General features: G+C 37.5%; 1 protein-coding gene across 1 annotated transcript in view; it reads left to right on the top strand.

Annotated features, from left to right (window-relative positions):
- LOC146004866 (uncharacterized) overlaps positions 1-24,239 on the top strand; it is a 337,298-nt gene extending 313,059 nt beyond the window's left edge. The window contains exons 4-7 of the mRNA XM_083143893.1: positions 13,895-14,082; positions 14,961-15,043; positions 18,000-18,110; positions 24,028-24,239. Coding sequence (XP_083000019.1) covers positions 13,895-14,082; positions 14,961-15,043; positions 18,000-18,110; positions 24,028-24,239 — 594 coding nt within the window. The remainder of the gene's footprint in view (positions 1-13,894; positions 14,083-14,960; positions 15,044-17,999; positions 18,111-24,027) is intronic.
- The last annotated feature ends 345 nt before the right edge of the window (positions 24,240-24,584 follow it).

The following is a 24,584-nucleotide window of genomic DNA, read 5'->3' as shown; positions in this document are numbered from 1 at the left end:
GATTCCACCTGCTCGCTTTAACCCTAGAACACTACCGTGTTCCAATATTACAGTATAACTACCGCTACGTAAATTTTACGTACATGAAGAAATCTATTTTTAAAACAACCTCTACATCATGAAAACAAATTTCTATTCATTGTGAACATTATTTTGTTTATTTTTCCTTATTTTGGAATGTTATTCTTCATTTTAAAATGTATAAGCATGGTTTTATTAAACATAGAATATTTTAAGAAAGGTCTTGCTTGACAAGCCCGTTCGTACATTAAGAATAAAGGCGAAAAGTTCGAACAATGAAAAGCAAACAATAATAATATTCCTAACGCTGTAAATAAGGAACAAATGTAATTTTAAAGTCTTACAAGAAAATAGTGCATGCTTCTAAAGTTTCGTTTTCAAAATCTAAGTATCCAAATCGAATTTACAAATGTCAAAATTACGTGAAAGATACTTCTCGTTTTACACAGCTACTCTACGTACAATTGACGTAAAGTGCACAACATAACAAACGAAATCAAGACGATCAGCGCTTGCACCCTCCTTACCACAGTGCTGCCTTATGTCTGACAGATAACTTGAGGCCCTGCTAGGCAGAGGGGTGAGTGGGTGCGAGGTGGGAGGTAGGGGAGGGATTTGAGCGCAAAGCATACGTAAATTTTACGTACGGTAGTGTTCCACAAATTGACTTCCCACAGGAGCAGTACGTAGTTGTCATCCTCCTTTTCTTGTAGCTGCAGAAACTGCAATACTTTCTGTTCCCTTGTGACGTGGCTGCTACTGTACTTGTCTCTTCCTTCCCCAGTACCTTCAAAATTAACTTTCTTAACTCCTGTGACAGTCCAGGATTTATTAGCCTTTGCTCCTGCCAGATCTTGGTCAAGTTCTCATGGAGGTGAAGCATGAACTGAATTCGTGAGAATGGTCTCTGTTCTGAGTTGCCCTGATTGTTGTAGAAGTTGTGAGTGTGAATAATGTATCCATTTATCGCTGCGATGTTGATCATATTATAGAAAAATGAGATAGAATAGAAAAATTCACGCAAATCTTACGTGAATACAAATGGCGTTATTACTACATGCACGTCAAAATTACGTGCAAGATTTTTCTTCTGTTACTATCGCTACGTATTATTGACGTACAGAGTCCCACATAACGCACAAACTAAAGACGTCCACTGCTTCCGCCCTCCTTACCACAGTGCTGCCACGCACCTGACAGAATGCTCGAGGAATACCATAGGTGGAGGGGTAGGTGGGTGCGATGTGGGAGGTAGGGGAGGGAATTGAGCGCGAAGCATACGTAAATTTTACGTACGGTAGTGTTCTAGGGTTAAATCCCTTGACGGGAGGGAGGGGAAGGAAACACTGCTTCTCAGGCGCGGTGATTCCGTGGCAAGGGTAATCTCCTTCTGGAGAGAGTCATCAGTCGGATTCTCCACCCCAGACAGAGCCTTTGCCGTTCCCTCGGCTGTCACCCTCTTCTGCCAATCTTCCCCGATGGCCTTTGTATCGTAGGAGCTGTGTTGTTTACGACAGGGAAATTTCTCAAGAAACAGAATTTTGGGTTCACAAATTACGTACTGAAAAGGGAACTAGAGAAAATACATCTGAAAGTGCGCGAAAACCAGTGAAATCTGAACAATATTTGCGAACCAATTCTATGTTAATTCTCATTTTACGTTTGTTTCTGTCTTCCTGATCTCTGCTATTTCAACAGATATTTTCAAAGGAAAAAAAAAACAACTTTAATATTGAAGATGAATGTAATTAAATAAGTTAAAATTTCAACTAGAAATTCAAGAAATTACACCGACCTCCGTTGTGGAGTGTTAGCACAGCTCCCTAAGACGCCAAAGCTCCAGGGTTCGAATACCGGCCTGGGCATGGGTGTTCTTGGTAAATATCCCTTCATCAATTTCATATCATCACTCGTAGTGATTAGCCAAAAGTGGCAGGAAAGCGACGTCAAATAACAATTTAATCAATCGATTAATGAAGTATTTGAACTATTTATGTGCTTACTGTTTTCATTTTTGTATTTTAAAATGCGTGGTTACTTTCTCTTGTAGCCTTCAAAACCAGTGAGAGTACTTCTTTCACAGAAATGAATAATTTTCAAAAGGGAAAGCTATCAGAAATAAATTATATATATACGTACACATATATAGTTAATTTAAGTTTTCCCCCCTCTTTAGATTAATAATGATCATAAAGATAAAAGATGTATGAATGTAAAATATTTAAACAAAAAACGCAATGATTCCAAGTTATAGAACCTCGCGCATCGCAGGGAATATAAAGCTGTGAAAGAGAATTTTTCAGCATCCATAGGGAATTTAATTCTGAGTCAAGGTGTAAGGAACCACAATAGAAGATTGGCGCAGGGAATTGAATGCGTGTTGTAGCGATACGAAAATTTAATATTTGTTTAGCTGTTAGTGGTTTAGTATTCGTGCTAGTGCTGTGTTTACTGAAGTTATAGGCAATGGCTATAATACAATATTTGCGTTGTGAAAATATTTGGAACAGAATCTTTTCCGGAGAAATTGCAAATAGTTAATGCAGGTAGGCCAGTAGTATATCTTGTACCACAGGTCTTGAACTTAAACTTCCATGTATAAAATCACAAATCGAGAATGCACGAGTTATTGGGTACTGGGATAACTTGAATTTTACACTTCAATTAATATTGAGGGTTTTTATTTCACTACGAATTCCTTTCATATTCTTTGTTACAGGTTTTTTTTCTTATAGGTTTATTATATTTTCTTGTTTTATTACTTGAAATTCTAAACGTAGATTAACTGCAATCACAACAATTATTCGACAGGGTTCGCAACAATAAGGTAAAATTTTTCACACATATGTTCATAAATTCTGTATGGATGTTGAGGTAAATTTGCAGGAAGACTTCAGGAGTGGGTGGATGAATCAAATGTCGGAGATTACCCACTAGTTAAAACCAGCATACGCCACTGGTATTATTCTATATGTACAACGTATTTTGGACATCAGGAACCAGACGAAAAGGGGAAGAGCGGGCAAAAGAAGAAATATGTTATTGAATATCTTTCCATAGTAGGTTTGATTAAAGTATCTCTTTCTTTATTCCTGTCTCTCCATTCAACACTAAATTTTCTAATAATCATTTTCTCATATTCGTCTAATTTGCCATCCATCATACTCGCTATTTCCAACAGATCATTACAATTATTCATACTTCTCCCAGATTTTATAAAAATGTAGTCCTTGATCATTTTGCATGGTACTATGAATATCGGTAAGTTTCTGCAAATATCAAATATTTTATGAATATATTCCCATACAGCACAAATCTACCAGGGATATCCATTAGACATCCACAATGTCCAGATCAGATCCATGGATATTATAGATATACATTGGCTGTCCATTAGATATCCATTTCTGGATATCCAATTCTGGATAACCTTAGGACGTCTATTGGAGATCCAGTACTAGATATCTGAAACTCGACCAATTCTTGATATCTAATACACAGCCTGAACGTGTGTAGAACTGGCTATCAGAAACATTGTCCAATTCCGAATATCCAACACTTCGCCAGATCTCTTCCTAAACTGGATATCTAAAACACATCCAATGCTGGATATCCAAAACATATTCCGATCTTGTTCAAAACGGGATATCCGAAACACATCAAATTCTGGATATCCAAAACATATCCCGATGTTGTCCAAAATGCGATATCCAAAACATATCTAGATCTTGTCCAAAACAGGACATAAAAACACATCAAATTCAAGATATCGAAAACATATCTAGATCTTTTTCATAACGGGATATTCAAAATACATCCAATTCTGGATATCCAATATATTTCTAACTTGTTTCAGAACTTGTTATCCAACAACGGACATAAATAGGATGTGTTTCGAATATTAGAAAATGGTCATACTTTCTCATACTTTATCTTGGAAGTGATCCAGAAATGTCCAAAAAAACATACCCATTTCTAGAAATCATATATATGCGGAGAAATTGATATCCATGGGACGTCCAATGGATGTATATTGGATATCCAGAACTTCCGACCAAAATATCCAAGGGATATACAATGAATGTCTTTTGTACACGTGTGTGCTGTGTGGACTGCATTCGCTAGATGGCAGTGGCAAAATGTATAAAATAAACTAACGTTTTCGTGACACAAATAATGTTATATTTCATTATAAATATAGTGAAAAATTTTGTTTCAACAGACTTCGAAAGATGTGTGAACATTAAGCTTCAAGGATGAGAAGAAAATTTAAAGCAGTGAATAAAACTGAATCTCCCATGACCATTGACCAACCCTTCTGATTCATGACTATGTAATCAGAAGCTATAGCCCGTTCATTCAACTTTTGAGATACAGATTATTCTAACTGTGCTATGCTTTATCGGCGTGCATTATTGTGAACGGTGTACCACACGCATCGGGAGGCTTTGCACGCTCAGGGCATTCAGGGTCAATCAGAGGCACATAGCGGCGCTGTAGGAATATCTGACTACGATTTCAATTTTTTGGGTTGATAGTTCAAATCGACTCTTTCTAAGAGTGCGGTGAAGTCTTGGTCACGGCCTAAAATAATCTTCCAAGGCAACGCTTTTGCTCTGCAGTGGAACTCATTCGAACTGGTCTCTATAAGAGATAGGAGGGCATTGAATGTTCTCTCTTGTCCCACCTCTCGGAGTGGTGACATAGAAACGCAGGTTCCTAGACCTCTTTCATAACGTCTACGAACTACTGCAATGTCAGCCAGACACAACAACCTTCTCTTTAGAGGGATGGAGCACCTCAAAGCCAGTTCAGCAGGCAAATGACGTAGTCTACGCGTTTCATTTACCGACCAGAGAATGTTATGGTTTCCTTGGGAAAACAAGGCGTAGCATCATCGCAACCTACACCCACCACAGATAAGGCAGCCCTCATATTCGGGGAATCTTCCAACTAACGGCCAAAGGTCACTTACGGATTTGGACAGTGTCGCCCAACTATGTATATGAAGGGAGACATCCAGCAAAATTGCAAAAAAACCTAGCAGTTATCAACTGACGTCCCAACTTCAAATACATTTGCGCCCCTGGCACAAGATCCCTCAGGTGACATGGAGATCCCCCAAGAAGAGGAAACGCAACCACCTCAAACAACTGAACCGAAGAAAGTCCCAAGGCCTCCACCTATTTCCGTGTTCGGAATTAAGGAAACTTACACCTTCACCTCTACTTTAAGCAAGACGCTTAGTCAACCTTCTGAAATACAGCACAATAGGGAGAAGGTCATCTTCGAAGTATCAACCAGGGCAGATTATGATAAAATAATTACATTTTGCGGCCAGACCAAACGAGAATATGCAACCGGCATCATTCGCAGTGAACGGCCTGTGAAGGTGGTAACACGAAAATTACCCATCGATAACTGTCTGGGCGACCAGGAGCAGGACCTGATAGACAAGAAATATACACCTTTATAAGTTCACAAAATGTGTCGCAGAAAGAAGGACTTAAATGAACGAGTGTTGATGCCAGTCTTCCTGGTGTCGCTTTGAAAAAAACTCCACCACTCACGAAATATACAAAGAAGAATATCTTCTTGACTACAGAATAAAAGTACAGGTATACAAACCAAAGGACAAAGGACACTTGACAAGGGCTTGTCTCAAAACATACACCACTACCCCAGCCAAATGTGCCAACTGCCAGGGTGATCACCCCGCAAACTTCAGAGGATGTTCAGTGTTCAAAGCAAACACGGATGCTCAAACTTCCACCAACAAGAAGACCCAAAAATCTCCCCCAATCATCACTTCTCAACAAACACCTGCAACTTCTGCAGAAACCACTTCTTCACAACAAACCTCGCCAACATACGCAGGCGCAGCGTCTCTGTCCAGACACACCCCAACCAAAAACCATCACCAAAAAGGCTCCCTCCACAACAAATATATCAGAATCCACTGGGGATGACACATCAGCCTCAGACAGTAAACTCATTTTTGAGTTCTTCAAAGGAATGAATCTAAGCAAAATAATACCACATGTTAAAAGAGGTATTGCTCGTCTTACCTCTGCTACGGACATAGTGACAAAAGCAGCCGCGTATATCGATACCATTGCAGAAATGATTGACGATGGCTGTTTGTATTCAGTCGAAAATTCACCACTGACTTACCATCATGGCGTGGAACGCAGACGGGTTAAGAGGGCAGAGACATACCCTCATCCACTTTCTTCAACATAACAAAGTATATGTAGCACTGATCAGTGAACCACACTTCTCCCGCACAGTCAAAGGCTGGAAATTGCCCAACTATCTCATATACCGACTGGATAGAATTGGAAGGCCGAGAGGCGGATTGTTAGTAGTAGTAAAAATAGACTTTCCATCTCAGCAACTACATGTACCACCTTTGTACGGTCTAGAAGAGCTAGTTATGCGCATTTTAACTCCCGGAAATTCACTCATTCTCGTGGCTGGATACAGATCTCCTGCTGCGGGACTTGTACCAGATGATTATAACAATATAAGTAAACTAGGCAATAAAGTAGTTCTTGCCGGAGATCTCAATGCCAAGCATACATTCTGGCATTCACGGTATCCTAATAATGCAGGTGACCTACTGCATGACTACATACTTCGATCCACCTTAACTATACAAGTGCCCCGGGAACCCACTCACTATCCGAAGATGGGTGGTAGGCCTGACGTGCTAGACGTAGTCATGAGTAAAGGGGTGTCAATCCTCACAGACCCGTACATAATCTCTGCTTTGGATTCAGACCACGATCCTGTCATGTTCCAAATCTCCCACCGTACTCTTACTCAAGGAGTACTACCACTTCTAAGATACGAGACAAATTTGGGATAAATTCAGAGGGAATGTGAACTCTCTTCTCGATCTTCATGATAAGCCTCAGACACCCAAGCAAATCGATAAGTCAGAATCACATCTCGCCCACTCTATGCTCAAAGCTGAGGCAGAAAGCACAGAAACAACACAGCTACACCGATCGTCACAAAAGACAGGCAGTCTTCGTATCCAAATGTACATTCAGTTAAAACGGTGGGCGAGACGAAGGTGGCAACACACAAGGAGTCCCACATATGAAACTCTTTGGAACTCTCTCTGCTCCAAGGTGAAAACCCTCATCCAGAAAGAAACTTCACATCACTAGAATGATACACTCTGTGGCCTTTCAGTGAATGATCAGCGTATATAGAAATATCCCAGGACATTTCTTCGTCCCAAGGACTCATCACACACCAGTCATAGAAGGATCAACCGGACTGTTACATGAACCACAAGATCAGGTTGAAATCTTTGCAAATGCTCTCGAGGAAGAATTCACTCCAAATGAAGATCCTTCAGACGAGCATAAAATCGCACATGTAAACTGGGCGATACGCACTTTTACCACCAAAGAAATGGAGCCAAAGTTGACGTCACCTCGAGAAGTAGAACGACAAATCCGAGGATTGCCTAAAAACAAAGCTCGCGGGCCAGATGGTATACGACCCGAACTGCTGAGACATCCTACTCGCAAATTACTTGTATACATTGCATACATATTCGATGCCATCCTACAACTATGCTACTTTAACACTGCATGGAAGAAGGCAAAGGTACTAACATTGCCCAAACCTGGAAAGAGTACTCTCAGACCGGAGAATTATAAGCCAATAAGTCTCCTTTCACACCTTGGGAAACTCTTCGAAAGAGTATTTATCTCACGACTCATGACACACGTAGAAACCTCCTCGCTCCTACCACACCACCAATTTGCTTTTAGAGCCTATCACAGTGCCACCTCTCAGCTGGTCCGTGTGGTAGACTACATCAGAACGGCATTTAATAGAAAACAGTTCGCAATAGGGGTTTACCTAGATATAAGCAAGGCTTTTGACCGAGTCTGGCACTCTGGTCTCATGTATAAACTATTGCGGCAGGGTTTCCCGGATTGCTATGTCCGTCTCCTCCAATCTTACCTGAGCAAACGCAGTTTCTTTTCTCCTTCTCACCGGTTGGCTTGCCAATTCGCAGCTAACGCCGGGGGTGTCGCGGCATCCTTTAATCCTTTTACCCTGCGCCCGTTATTCGGGAGTACCGATTGGTTTCTGCCAATTCCCGGCTGTGGTTGGGGTACTACGCACAACCTTCTCTCTTTTACAGGGCAACCCGTGACGTCAGCGGCGACCAAGGCCCTAAATAAAATTAGGTTCCCATACTCCCTCTGGCGCCTCACAGCGAGGAATAAATTGGATGTTCCCTACCCCCCTTATCTCTTCGAGACCAAAGGTGGTATAGGTAAAAGAACGTGCGTGGTACAGGTAAATGCACGCGCGTGGTAAGGGTTTCAGGTAAAGACACGTGTGTAAGTGTGCAAACGGACACCCTTGTGTTGAGACTATAATAAACATATATAAATATATATTTTAAGCTGGTATAGTCTTTACTTACACCCAGCAAGCCCTGAGATATTTCTGAGTCCATGTTCTACGGCTTCACCTTATATAAATCCGCTATATATAGTAGCAAAAGCTGGTGGACAGTGGCGGCTAGTCGTTGATTTTCGTCGTTTAAAATCACAAGTGATATCTCCTCTTGTTCTTGTGGAACCGATTAATGAACTACTTCAGAGATTCAGAGGAGCTATTGTAGTTTCAAAGTTGGATGTTTTTTTCCAGATGTTTATTTCCAGATTCCACTTACAAAAAGTTCTTACAAGTATACGTTACTTTCATATAGAGGCCAAAAATCTATTTTTATATTCTTTGGATAACCTCAGCTTTATCTGTTTTTGTAGGAATTCTAAATCAGATTTTTAATCCATCTATAAGTTCATTCTTTATCTGTTATGTAGATGAGCTACTTATATTTTCACCTGATTTGTCTTCACATTATTAGCATTTGAAATCTGTGCTAGATACATATTGTAAGGTTAATATGTTTGTAAAATTAACTACAGGCAGATTCATTAGAACTGAAATAAAAATTTCTAGGACTTGTAATATCTGGCACTGAAATGAAAGTAAATCCATAGAGCAATAAGGCAATCTCCGAATTTCCAGTTCCAAAATGTAAAAAGGATGTTCGTCGATTTCTGTGTTTGTCTAACAGAGGAAGAACATTTGTGTAAAATTTTGCAACTACTGCTGCTCTTTTGTATCAATTACTGAAGGGAAACTCCAACTGGTGCTGGACTAGAGATCAGCAACATTCTTTTAATAATCTCAAGGAATTAGTCTTATCATCGTCATCATTAGGACAACCTGATTTTAATAAGGAAATCTGTATTAATATTGATGGTCCTAAGGTTGGCGTAGGAGTAGTACCTTGGCAACCTGATGAAGATGGATATGAAAATGTCTTTTAATATGTCAGTACATCTTTGAAAGGAGTTGAAACCACGTACAGCATGTACGAAATTGAATGCATTGCTATTCTTTATGCCTTGAAAAGTTTACAGTTTATATTATGGTAAGATACTTTACAATCTACAATGATTATAAATTGTGCTGGTTTGAATCAGTAAGGACACTGAACTCTAGGTTTAACCGATGGCCACTTCCTTTACTCGGAATCTGTTGCATATATGCCACAACAAACATAAGGACGTTGTCGTAATTTGTTACATATATGTAACACGCAGCTTAAAATAAAATTCACATGCTTTTAGCAAGTTGATACTTTCATGTTAGGGTGGAGACACTGACAAAACCTTCTTCTTAAATTTATAGTCATCCAGTGAATGCAAACCTTCTCCTGGCAACAAATCAATGTCACGTTTTCAAAGCGTGCTTTGACAGGGGAACGTTAAACATGTACAGTTTATGACCTTGCTTTCCTCGTGGCGCAGGACGTAAATGACTTGTCGGTGATAAGAGCTCACCTTAGATTTTGTCTGAAGCTTCCAAAGAACTGTGTGAAATATACTAGAAGGCGTTTTTGGCCTGAAGAGATGCTAAACATAAATCAAGCTAAAATGCCTGTTTTCGGTCACACGACACAACCCAACAACACCACAAAGCAAGAAAAGGGAAATTGAAGCTCACAACCCGTCTTTCTCACTTGGGCGTTCTGAATTGTACACGGGTTGCATGCCCTGATGATTTAGCTTTGAAACAAAATTTGTCCGAAGTACATTGGTCGAATAGTCTAGGTTAGAATATTGCATGTGCACTATGCAAATTAGCATTTTATTGTAAAAATGCAGTGTTTCACATACATGCCTCATATTTCACCTTATATGACAGCCAGGAACATGAAATAAGTTTCATTTCGTTGCCAAAGGTCCATTCCTTTAAAACGACTAGATTTCGCGTCCTTTATCCATAAGAGTGAGGAAAGAGGGAGAAAAGTCCAGATTTTTTACTTTCTTTCATGCAAATTTTGGGGGTTCGGTAACGAATACGCCGTCTTTCTCTCTTGAGTATTCTGAATTGTACATGGGTTTCATGCTCTGATGTTTAAGCTACCTAAAAAAATTGCCGTAAGTAGATACATTGAATAGTCTCGGAGGTATAACGTATTTTCTCCGTTAACTGTGAGAAGAAAAAAATCGCTGTGAAATGCCTCGGCGAAGCAGAGGTTACTTTCTGAAAACCCGCCCGGAGGTTTAAAGGCTTTAAGCTACAATCATACAAATTTACAATCGAATGTGTATCTTGTTCTCAAAATCCAGTTGCCGATACGTTAAGTGGTTATCCTATTAGTAAGTCACTAGTGGCTACGATTAAAGAACTGTATGTAAATCATGTAATCTCTCATATAGAACCAAATTTCTGGCCAAGTGCAAAACAAAGCCATCCGCTTTGTTCGTCATTAAGTAGAAAATTTGAGTCTCAATCCAATACTTAAAAGGAAGTACCTCGTTCATGATGGCATAATATTTTCTAAACCTCATGTAGTTGATAATTAGAAGATAATAGTTCCTAGTGCTTTAGTTGTAGATGTTTTGTATAACAACATGATATAAATGGACATGTCTATTATTTTTAAATTTATGAGTTTTGTAAAAGGTTTTAATAATGGCCCAAAATCCGTAAAAGTATTAAGGACTATTTATGAAACTGTCTTTCATGTGCAATGTACTTTAAATATTTAAAAGGAGGAATTACATGTATAATTAACCAAACTTCACTACTTAGTTTCAGACGACTTAATTGGTTCATTACCTTTGTCTAAGGGTTTCTAGCATATATTAGTCATTGTAGATGTGATTAGTAAAATTGTGATGGTCCATTGTCTTCGACGTGAAACCTCAAAGGAAAAAAAAATACTTTAATCATTACCCAAACTGTAAATTAATTCTCGCCGACAGTGGTTCGCGATTTAAGTCAACTGAATTTAAAAGTTACATGGATTGTGTGCCTTTTGCTAATCCCGTCGAACGTTACAATAAAGAGCTGGTGAAGCTATTGAGAATGTTTTGTAAGCATACCCATACACTTTGGTTCAATTATGCGAATACTGTCGATCATAAATTGAATAATTCAAAATCTGAAACAAACAGTTTCACACCATTGGAAGTTTTCATGCATGTTGATTATCACAATGAAATAATAGACGAAATAAGATGGCTAGATGACTTGATACATTTACTCTGGAATGAAAAATGTATAATGGCTGAAGCAAGTATTAAACGGAAGAACGATAAGCTTAAAGTAGATTTTAATGAACTTAATGAATACGGTGAACTGGTTCGTTTTAGAAACCATCTAAAAAGCAAAGCTATTAGTGATAGTATTCACAAATAGTTCAGCTAATATATAGGTTCTTATCAAATCAGGGAAGTTAAGAATAACAAATCATATTTAATATCATTGACGTCACCAACAAAGGAAGAAAGGCAGAACAATAAATATTTTTTCAACCCACTATTATAACTAATATAGAAGAAGAGAGTTATTGGATGCAATACAATGTATAAACCAAATAGTTTATGTGTATAGTGTGTGTTTTGTTTATTTTCTGTGTTAGCTTAATGAAATGTTTGTGTATATTAATAAAAGAAAGTCAAAAATTTTGCTTCTTATGAGAAGATATGACAAAAATTGCTAAAACTATGTATGAATGGCATGCTTCAATGCAAATATGTTGCATTTTGTTAGTGTTTGTTGAAAGCAGTTTGAAATTGTATGTTTTTGTTGTAAATTTTCTTCTTATTCGACAAATTAATGTACATTGACTAGTTCCCTTACATAGAAAATTTTCCCTGAGAGAGGGTGTTTATTGTGACCAGCACAATAGTTACAATGTTATGTTATCTTAAGTTACGATGACTTTATGATGTGAATTCATGAACGTACTGTACATATCCAATAGGATACATCTGTCTGCCGAATATAGTAAACAGTTTGTAAAAAAAATATGTACAATGTTTACGTTATGAATACAGAAATATTATTATTGGAATCTAGTTTTATGTTGACAAATATGTTGGTTTCAATCTTCATCAATATCATTATACAGGGTGTCATTTTAATGGCGCCCACGGACCACAGATCCGTATAGAGCACATCAAAACAAACAACTTTTCTCAGTCATTTTTTTCTCGTTGGTGAATCGATTCGACGCTACAGCTGTTCAAAAAAGACTGTTTTGCCGCCTGGATGCTTGCAACCCAACACAACATTTGATCGTATCTGTGACGTCATTTCCTGTGGCGAAACAGCGCACGGCAGGATTGCAAGGAACACATAAATTTTATGAAAAATGACAAACTACCAACCACATTATTAGCTGTAAAACGAAGCGAGAAACGCGTCCAGAAGACCGAACATCAGCCAGATGATCAGCAGCCATCTCAAGGGAAGGGGGAAGTGAACCAACGATATGAAAATGGTAAAAAAACGTATTCAAAATGAAGTGAATATTGGATTTTGTCTCAACCTACATGTCAAATTTCAACAACAATACATTTTATTGGACTTTCAGCTTACAGTGGCTGTTTACGCCCAGCTACATGTCAAGTTTTTGCAAATCTCGTTGCAAGGTTAATATCTACAGGTTTGTGTCCAGATGCCTTGTGGTACTTTTGTGCTGATAACGGAAGTATCCGAGGTTCACGTTGTTACATTACGGCTAAAACACGGACGACCACAATAACAACGTAATGATGAATCAGTAACGTATTTACTACCCTGTTCACACTTGCAAACTCTTACATGTGCATCCGGTGCATAGATAAACACAGTCGTCGGAGAGCTTGTATTAGTACTACTTATATCCCTGTATTTTCAAACATTTTTATCACTTGCCTCATAATGCTCTGAATATACATTATATTATGTGTTGCTTACCTTTAGAATATTGAGTTCTTTCATTTCTATTTTGTCATCTGTTCAGTGTGTCACAGACAACTAGTATCAGAAGGACGAAGTGGATGACTAAATTGTAGATTCCAACTTAGTAACTAGATTTGCAAATATTTTACATGTAAACCGAGACAAAATTCGATATGACCACTCCCACTTGAATTATATTTTCTTTCTACCATTTTTCGTATCGTTTGTTTACTTCCTGTTAAGTTATAGAACGTGTTTTCTCGTTTTGTTTTACGGTACCCTGTATAATCACTAATGCTCATCTTTGGAATAACCACAACTGGCGGAAAAGCGAGATAACGTAAGCGAAGTCAATGAATGAATCATATTATAAAACTTAGTTTAACCAAATATTATGGGTGTTGTTGCTGGATCTAGAAGGGAATATAATATGTCATATTTTGTCTAAAATTATATAATCTTAGAATGTTAAAACTAAGTTATTTGATTTAATTCTAATTAAGAAATATATGAAATTAATATTTTAAAACACTCCATTTTGTCTCCTGTTGTATTATGATATACTATTTATATTTCATTGCAGCTGGTATTCCATCGTAACCTAACCCCCCTGTTATCCCATTCACCTGCCTGGAGGCCTTTGGATTACGAGAATCTAGACATGTTGGGCGGAGATCCAAGCAGGACCTGGGCTGCGCCTGTCCTCACAAACTACGGGATTTGCCGAACTATCAATGTGCTAAGTATGCAGGATATGTTTAGGATAACCAGGTTAGTCTGATGGGATATGCGTAAAATTATGCATTTGCTTAGAAATGTTACAGGATACCTGAAAATAATTTTATTGGGCTGAAATATTATATCTAGTATTTCCTCCACTTATTGCTAATAACTATGAAAATAATCGCGTGAATTTAAATACTCAGAGAGAGTGTTAATATTTATATCACACAAGAATCTGTAAGCTATGCCTCCGTTAAATATTTCACATCGTTCTGCAAAGGCAATTACATTAATGTGACAAACAGTTTGAACAGCGATAATTCTTCTTACAACAGAATCCAAGAATTATTTACAGTAGAGGACATGTCTGGTTGTAACACCATCAATTGGAATGGGATCATTACAGCCCAGAAGTGCTCGTAACCGTACTGTTAAAAGGATAACAAAGTGTGCAATGATATGTGCGAATTGAATAGACAAGATTATAAAAATTTGTGTCACATTTCGCACTTAGCATGTGTGTCTCTCCGATTGTCAGTTGTAGCGTCTTCGCTTTGTAATCAAAGGGCCTTGGATTCTATACGTTTTGGTTGCACATAGTGGTTCACATCCCACTTTAAGCTTTAGTTCTAGTACCAATAATCCTTACTGTGCACTTAAAGTGGACTTAAAGCACCAACTCAATCAGTAAATCAATCGCACCAAGCACATATACCACAAACGAGATTTTAAATTACACAGAAAACATATCGTTATTACCGGGAATGTTTTAATAGAGGGGAAAGCGTTAAAACTTCTATATATCCCCATTACTACACATTTGATTTTAGATTAAACACTTGTGAACCTTTCCATAAAATTATAGTAGCAATAGTAATGTTTTGGTATTATAAATATTTTAGTAACGGCTAAAATGCTAATTTCAGCAATATCATCGTTCTTCATCTGGATCCAGAAATGCCAGCAATTAATAATTGGTCTTCGGAAGAAGGATCCGCGAAAGCACAAGGTATGCGTTGAATTACTATTACTTGGAAAACTGTGCTTGTCAAATAATGTGTACAATTTTTTGTTCTTAATATACTCCGATTTGATGTGAATTTTTTTACGTGCTACATACATACACGAAAAAGAAAAGTAAAATTAATATTTTTTTTATCTTGATTAATAACCAAATTATGAGTCATGTAGAAATTTTAAATTAATATTATAAACTCGACTCCGTATTTTGACTAAAATTTGCGTAAATTCTGTATAATTAGTACGCACCATCCATGCGAATGGACCTTTTTCTTTAGTCAGCATATATTTGCACTTGAAATAAAGAACATACTATATCACGAACCATATCTTTGAAACCTTACTTCACCTATTGTAGTAATAATTATAACAATAAAATTGCAAAATTATTCGTTAGATATTACACAACGGAAATTTGTCATTCTGAGGATGAAACGTAATCAAGAAACTCTTGTCAGCTATTTCCTATTAGGCAATAGCCTAGTTCGGTGAATCTCAGAAGAATTCGCAGTGAACCCTAAGACATGTAATATCGACCCTTACTCGATTCCTTGCTTTTGTCTGTGTTGCATACCCTTTTTTGCGAGATGATCAGTTCATGTTCGAGGCATTTTGTTTACCTTTACAGTGAATATAATGACGTTTGTTGTTGCAGAAATCTCTATGTTGGGGAGCTCCACTTTGAGCTCAGTTTGGTCTAGATTTACACCGTTTGTTCATGTCGGAAACATGAAGCATTGCAAAATTGATCGTATGCCTGGCCGCACTTCTTTTGTTTCCTAAATGAATATCGCCATTTGGAACTCGTAATTTTCGCCCGAGCGTTACACATACTACAGTGGAATCTATGGACGAGAAGTCGGAACCTGTATTCCAGATATTATTTTTTCTAACTGTGTATTTATGACTTGAGTAGGGCCTGATATAGTTCTCTGTACGTTCCAATACCAACACAAGAAGTAGCCCGTTCCCTTATACTAACGTTTGTGGAAATCGAATAATGACATCCAATCCTGTATGAATGGTGTGATCCTGTGCAAATTTATTGCCTTCAGTCGCTCTGCGGTGAATAACCCAAACCTTTCCCCCTGCAATAGTTTCCATTCCTCCACCATTCAGTCTTCCGACGTGACGGTCCTTCACTTACATTATCACTATAAATAGACCCGGTGGTCTTTTGAATATGAGAAATTAGTCAAAGTAGTCAGAGTGGGGTGGGTTCTTGTTATTTCCTTCATTCCTCATTCCTGTGCTTCCTCGCGTTGGCAGATTCGTGAAACCTGCATTACTACATTATCACTATCATAAGCTGCATTACCGAACTTTACATCCAGAGAATTGTAATATAAGCATAGTTCAGCGTTCTGGTGTAAAATAAGTACTTCTCCTATATGAAGAAATTAGAATGTAGAAATGCTCATGAATGTCGTCGCAGAGCAAACTGTCCTTTTCCCACAATTGAAGCATCGTTCACGAGACGCCTCTGAGCTCAATTAGGGGCAGAGCGTCCCTTTAAATTTTCTTGGAGGTATTATGAAATTTTTACGTGTTTTTTTTAAAAAATGTAATATCGCCATATCTCCGTTCCTAATTGAGCTAGTAGGATGGTAGATATCTCGTTGGACTCGGATTAAAGTCCTCTTTCCTATTCTACAATACAAAATGGGGGTTTCCAGTTAAATTTTAACAGGGGTGGAGAATCAAGTGTGGTATTATTGAATAGCTTTCTTTCACTTATTACACACGTATTTTTTCGTTTTCCGATTTGATGTGTATTTCTAACGATATGTGACCGTTCCGGGACTTTTGGACCACTCGGTATATATATATATATATATATATATATATATATATATTGTGTGTGTGTGTGTTTGTGTGTCTTTTTGTCTGTCTTTCTGCTCGTTCCTTCCCACAAATCTGCAGTGATTTTGCAACCTGAAGTTACCTATCTGATTCACTTGTAATATGACACTTCTGCTCTCACTAAATATGGACACCGTTTATTCACTATTGCGAGGACATCCAAATATATCCATGATCAGTAAATTTCACTTGACTAGGCACAATATCTGACTAACCTCATACCACAGATAGTCGCCGTCTTCGTAGACGTCTTGAATATATTCACCGAGGCAGGTATTTCATAGAATAAAATCACGATATCAACTTTTGAATTTGTTGATTTCCTTTCCTCTTTTGTTGTGATAGCAAATTTAATTTTTTTAAAAAAAGCTCTGGGTTAAAGAAAATCAATTAAATTTTTAGTAGGATTATTAATAGAGAAATAATACTTTAGGAAGGTTACCCCTGCTCTTTTAGAATTAATGCGACGTAAGTTACCCAGTTGAGCACTGGAGACTTGAAATTCAAATTTTAAATTGTACAAAATCTGCTCATCCTTCGTACACTGTATGAACTGCATATTAAATGTAATGTACAGTTGCAAATTACATTTGAAAACTTACCCCAATGTACTTTGTAGTGTAGGGTAAGACATTGGAAACGAAGTGGTTAGGAACTGCAGAGTTTGCCTACTAAGTACTTAAAATATAATTTATAGCGTACTAAATTATTTCATTAAGACATAATTTGGAATTTTATAATGTAGGAATTTCTAAATTTATATTAATAAGCTGGTTGGAATTGCTTGAAACATAATACCGTCAACTTAGCAATCCTCTTTCAGCCCTAGTTTTCTTTCATTTTTACTTCATTCACATTTCATTGCGTTATTAAAATAATATTTAGAAGACGCGTGGAGTTGTTTGTAAGCACACTAATATTAAACATCTTGCCAGAATGCAAGAACATCGTTTGTTTTAATAGTAGTTCTATCTTGGTTGTGGTTACGATATGAAAGTTATGAGAATCCTGTTAAATGAATAAAATATTAATTTGATTTTTTAATATTTTATTAGTACTCATAGTTTGATTGTTTCCCACAGTGTCGTCGTCCACTTTTAAGTGTTATAGTGGAGAGAACATTCCTGAGAAGTGGGTTTGCAACTCCGTTCCAAACTGCAAAGACCAGAGCGACGAGGATCCGGAGATGTGTAGTGAGTATATGAGAACTAACTAACTAACTCTCTAGCCTTCTTAAACGCTAAGGTTCATGGCTGCAGCAATACAGGCCTTCCATCTGTCCCTATCTTGAGCAAGATCTATATACTCTTTTCCATTCCTACCAATTTCCTTTAGGTCCATCTCAACGTTGTCCCTCCATCTTCCTCTTGGCCTTCCTACAGGTCTCTTGCCATCAGGTAAGTATATGATAATAATTAAATTTCAATATAATCCAATACATTGTGACAAGGAAGTTGACCAGATACGCCTACTTTCCGTTTTTTTTAGTTCTTCATTAAACGAGCAATTAATCCTTGATTTCTTATCGCACGTAGAGCTAAATGAGTATTCTAGAAAATACAGTTAACTACTTTCCTCGGTTTCTAATATTATTGATACTTTTCAGCCATGGATTTCAATAGTAGTAAATTACAAAGTTTTAAAATCACACGTATTTAATTCAAGTACTCAGAAATTAATAAACTAAGCAGGAATTCAACAGAAAATATAAAATTTAATAATTATAACAAAAGTAATTTTATTTTAAAAAAAAGCTTTACAAAGATATATAGAGTATCTCAATGCAAGCAGTTACAGAAGTTCATTCATGCAATTATTCACGATAATTTTTCAAATCTTTATGTCATAATAGTGAAATGAAGGTGAACAATATATTCAATCCCGTGCTTTTCCAATTCAATCTGCAACACAAGACGCAAAAGTTTGACAAAGTATACATTCGTATTTTTTATTTTATATTAATGTTATGTTAATACCTTTAGAGGAAAGTCACAAAAACCGACATACCATTTCGTTTTCTACCTTAAACTCGCAGTAGTAGAGGAATTATCCCAAGTCGAATACATCAACCTATACCTCAGTTCTTAGCCTAAGTGTAAGATGTGTAATAATATCGATTACAACAACATTTTCTTTCACAAGAAAAAGTAAAATTTTATCATCTGATGAAATGGGTTCCTAGACCGACATACATGTTTAAATAACAACTGCAGTTACAAAGCAACACGAACAAATATATGCAATAATATGTTAATGGCTTCTATTAGAGAAACGCGATTCCTTTAATCAACATAAAATAAAATGTATTTCCTTCTACTACTTACTACTTAATGTCAAACACAAACAAAGCTATTTTCAGAATTCACAGACGTGCAGGTCATGCTCTTCCTATGCACATTTAACATGAGCCCAAAGTTTGCACATAATTCACATTCATTATGGCATCTTAAGAATCAAGTCTTCACAAGAAATTAATTCAGCATCTAGATCGTCTTCATCTGGCACAACGGTTTAGGGAACCCAATTACTGACGTATGTCGGTTTAGGGGGAACGCCATCAATAACAATAACCTCAAAAATATACAAACAGTACATCTTAACAACGAAAATAAATATATGGGCGCAATCATTATTCTATCTACAATATGGTGATAAAACTGCAAAACTATACTCGTCCATCCAGTATGAATAATATAGTACTACGCACAGGTAAACAAAAGGATTGGAATAAATCCGAAACAAAAATCTCTCCCTACACATAGGAAACCTACAGCAACGATCGTTTCGCCGTTCTGACAATAAAGCATAAAGAATACAGTTATTCTGTTGCTGCAAAGTGGTAGCACTTCCCGGATGTGAAATAAGTAGTATAGAATGTCCTATTACTGGGCCACAAAAGTATGAATCCCCCCTCAGATTGGTTTTGGCTACACTTAAAACTATGTCAAGATGCTTATATAAGCTTATTGTCTACAGTGTGCTACTCTGTCGAATCCAAGAATTTAGTAAAATAGCCCTCGGGGATTTCCCGTGAAAAGTATGACCCCCCTCAGATTGATTTGGCTACACGTACAAAAGCTGCATCTGTCAGATTGTTGTCCATAGGATCGTAAAAAATATGGCCCTCTTGTCATTGTTTTGGCTACACTTAAAGCTAAGCCAAGATGCTCATATGAGCTTATTGCTTTCAGTGTAATACTCTGTAAAATGTGCTTAAATACTTGACAGTCAGTTCAGAGTATTAATATGTTAACCCGAATATTTTAATTGGGCACCAGGCTCTACTTGTATATCTAGTACTTAGACAATGCATTGTGCAGAGGTCTTCTAAAATTGTTCTGTGACTCGTTCGTTTCTTACATCATAAACATATGATTTTTCACCTATAAGAATAACACTACATATGGTATCAGCAGGGGGTGTATCATGAAATTCACACATAATTTTAATATTTGTCCTGTCATTAACCACAACCTGTTTGCGTTTTGAGGTGTTGATGACAAACATCGGTCTCTGTATTTTGAATTCATCTGGTGAGTAATACATGTCAATATTCTCGGTTGTAATTCTTTTGTATGCTGTATAGGTCTCGTATAATTTGAGAAAATCATCCTTGGACATGTATAAATTATAATTTTATCTGGGGCCCACCTCGTTTCGGCCATTTTTAAGATATATATTCTATGATGTTGCAGTTATCGAACTTACTTTAATTTTTTTTATTATTGTCTCGTCCGGTCTGAAATAGTACCAGTACACAATCTTGCATGTCATATTGTATACTGGAGAACGAATTCGTAGCATCGAATTCGTAATAGCTACCATTAACAGGTTTCTGGACACATTGATATGTATAAAATTGTATAGGCACTTGTGGATTTTTCAATATATTGGCTTTGTATTTAAGAGCGTAACTAGCCTCGTATTCAACTACCGGAATTCTTAGGTCCATAGTCTGGATAACACATTTGCCCTCGTCAGGGATGGTATTGGGCAGCTCTGCACCAGTAGAGTTTAATGTACTGTACTGCATCAAAGCATTATTATCATTGGCAGCTCTTCGAAATGTGATTCTTAAACCACCCTTCCACATAATATCTTTGTAATCGGAAACAAATCCTGGCAACAGGCGCATAGGGAACAGTACAGTGTGGCTCTTGGTTAATATTTTATCGCCAGCCTCAAATCCGTCTATTTTATAGTAAGAAGCCTCGGTCTTGGATAAGTTCAGTGTGGCCAAAGCTGTAGATGTAACACCAGGGTAGTCTACTCTGTTTGTAACAACACCATGCTTTCTGATCTCGATTTGAGAAAACAGATGCGGTACGAAATTGTCTACCAGTCTTATATTTGAGTTAGCTGGAGACTCTGTGCCATTGAGCTTTACAACATCAAACTTGATATAGAGGTCTGCTCTGTGGGGGTGTATAAAGCCATCCCCTACGTCAAGGTCAACCTCAATCTCTGTGTTGGGTTGATTCAAATTTGCAAAGGTCCTACAGTTCGGGGGGAACGACTGTAGCTCGTAAGCTTCAATATTTTCCATTTTTTGGTATGGTATTTTATTTAGATATTGATCTCTATGATAGGGGTTGTTGTGGCTCCAGCAAAATCAACTAATTCACCTTTTTCGTTAGTCACCACCAAATCGATGTGGTCGATTCTATTATGGCACACAGGAAAATATAATGGTTGTGATGGAGTGTAGATGATTGGCTCCATAAATTCAGAGTTAGGTTTGAATGTTGCGATGATGCCAGTTTTGTTTGTGAGTGCCTATGCCATCTGATTTGGTGATCATACCCTCGGCCACATTACAGTGAATATTTAGAGGCTCTATGGCTAAGAATTTAGGTATATTCATAGCAGTGTGTTTGATGGCTGGTTCAAGTTGTGTTTGTTCTGGAAGCATAATAGCTCACCTACAGTACCCAGATCTACTGTCTCTGTAGCAGACACAATCTCTACTCTATAAGTTACAGAATTTTCACTTAACACTACACCTCTGGCTAACTGAGCATTTAGAGTAGACAGATTATATTGCCCTGAAGTGATGACAATTTTTTGGTCACCAACTGCAATCTTGTTGCTGTGGTGTGTAATGTTGGGGATCAAGTACATGCCATAGAATGCTCTGAGAGCTATTGTTTTGGAATATTCAATATCATCATGTAGTTTGAGTTTCAATATTGAATTCTGGCTGGTAAGATGGAATACGCCCATGTTGTTTCAGATACCACAAGGCTTTCTGAAAATCTTCAATCGATGGTTTATTTATTTGAGACACATATCTAAGAATAGAAAAACACAGATGTCCACAATTAACATCTTGGAAATTTTGAACATGCTCGTCATTGTAATAAATATTAGTCGATTTTAGATATTTTACTAAATTCTTAGGTGGAATGCCTCCAAACGAATCGAATACAAATGCTTTGTTTGAATATTTAAGATAGCAGATCCAGTGAGTGCCCTGATTTATGTATTTATCTAAATAAATTTCTAATTATGACCTACTTGCTAATACTGATATTTGTTTCAGTTTTATACAATAGTTCTTCGTTTTATTCGTTTCGCGTATTTCATAAATATCTATTGTGCATATGGCAACCCATATGTAGTAGTTGTGGTGTGTAGTTTGTTTGTGTTTATATTGCTTAGTAGTGTGGTGTGTTTGTGTTTATATTGTGCTATAGTTGTGATGTGTTTGTGTGTGTCTTGTGTAGTAGTTGTGCTGTTTAATGTGTTTGTGTTTGTCTTGTGTAGTAGTTCCTCCATTCATATTGGAGGTTAGGCGTAGAGCTGACAACTCTGCACTGAAAAAAGACATGTCAAGAAACAGCAATATAAGGCCATGGATGTTCCCAAGGTAAAATATTCCGGAGGTAAAATAGTCCCCCATTCGGATCTACGGGTGGGGACTACTTTGGGAGGTCCTTGAACTAAGGATAATGTATCAATCCCTAAGATTATATGTTTATTTTATCAAGTCTCTCTGAACGCTTCACGTTGACCAGGGCATTCACTTGTTTTTCTCAGTTGTCTCAAGCCTCTGAGGCATGTTTACAATGCACAGTGTTGCGCTATGCAAACCTCCTGAGCATTCAGGAAAACAGGTAGTTCCTTCTGTTTATGGAGTCAGCGGTTTGCGTAGTGGCAATTAATAACACGATTCGGCATAGAGGAAGAGCTCGATGGCCTAGTCATATAGAGGTGAGACAAGCTGAGAGGGGACTGACTTTTGGGGATTGAGTTGAGAGAGAAGAGGTGGTCAGCAAGGCAGTAGGTCAGAAGTTGGTCGACGAATTGGAGAAGCTAACAGAGGACTTCGCATATTTTGTTCAGCTTAATACTTCAGATAGACAGATAATTATCCTAACACCCAGCCATGATTCAGGTTCAACGGTTCACAATACCCAACGAGTGACCATTGTATTTTCTGTAGTTAAGTTCCTTAGTGTAATTTTGTACCTTTCGCATTGCCAAGCGTTAACTCGTCATGCCAATGACAAGTGGTATCATCAGAGGATGAATGATGAGTAATTTACATCACCCATTGTTTAATTGGTTAACAGTCTAGGTACTTGTTAGATCCCACGAACTTTAAGGTTCGTTACGTGGTGGAGATACGTGGGCCTTTTCATTTCTTACAGGAATGAAAAGAGTTTATTAATCAGTTTTAAATTCAAACCCACCCCAAAATTTTGCTCACTAGTTTAGTTTCTTTTTTTGGTATATCCTTGCCACAATTGATTTTGAAAATACATAGGGATTAAAGTTTTTTTACATTAATGGAGGGAGAAGAATTTACATATGCCATGATAGATGTCGAGATTTCACCTTGCTGATGAACTCGATGAAACTTTAGACCAGTTATTAGATATAGCACGAGGAACTACAAGTTTTAATTTAGATGTCAGCGGTCCAACTGCAAGTTCCACCCCCAAATTTAAACGTAGCCCAATATTAACTAGATGCCTTCAGCGCCAGTTATTAGAACAACAGGAAAAGGGAAAGCAATTAGAGTACCAAGGTCACGATATTAGAGATTTAGGCCCAACACAATTTGCAACTATGGTTCAGTCTCAGTTTTTCCCCACACTATTCTAGAGGGTATCCCATTTCAGGGGATAGCCGGGGAAGACGTTTCGAAATTTTTAGAGAAAGTAGATAGCCTTGCCATCTTAAATGGTTGGACCAGCGCCAGAAACAGGAATTATTCCCAGCTCTCCTGGCCGGACCAGCGTTACGATGGTATCAGACTTGGAAAGATGTTCCAGAAAATCAAGATAGGTCTTACGAGGATATACAACAAAATTTAAGGATGAATTTACAGGGTCCTTGGATCAACTCCAGATCGAGGAACAAATTCGATACAGGTTGCATAAGAAAACTGAGCCAGTTACAAATTATGTTCGGGACAAGCAGCTACTTTTACTTAAGGCAGACCCCAAAATGAGCGTTCAACAGCAGATTAAACAGATTATATTAGGACTGCAGGTGGATTACATGAAGGATATCCATCATAAAGAGTATGAATCAGTGCATGCGTTGCTTAAAGATTTAAAATCCTTTGAAAAGCTTCAGTTTTTGATGAGGCAGCGCAAGCTGAAAGAGCTGAGGTGCGAAGATCAAAGGGACAGTTTATTCCTTCCTTTGCACAGTGC

Source organism: Lepisma saccharinum, chromosome 22 (assembly GCF_977018435.1).
Source record: "Lepisma saccharinum chromosome 22, izLepSacc3.1, whole genome shotgun sequence".
Taxonomy (NCBI): Eukaryota; Metazoa; Arthropoda; class Insecta; order Zygentoma; family Lepismatidae; genus Lepisma; species Lepisma saccharinum.
The sequence above is the reverse complement of the archived record's forward strand: the minus strand, read 5'-3'. Positions and strand labels throughout refer to the sequence as shown.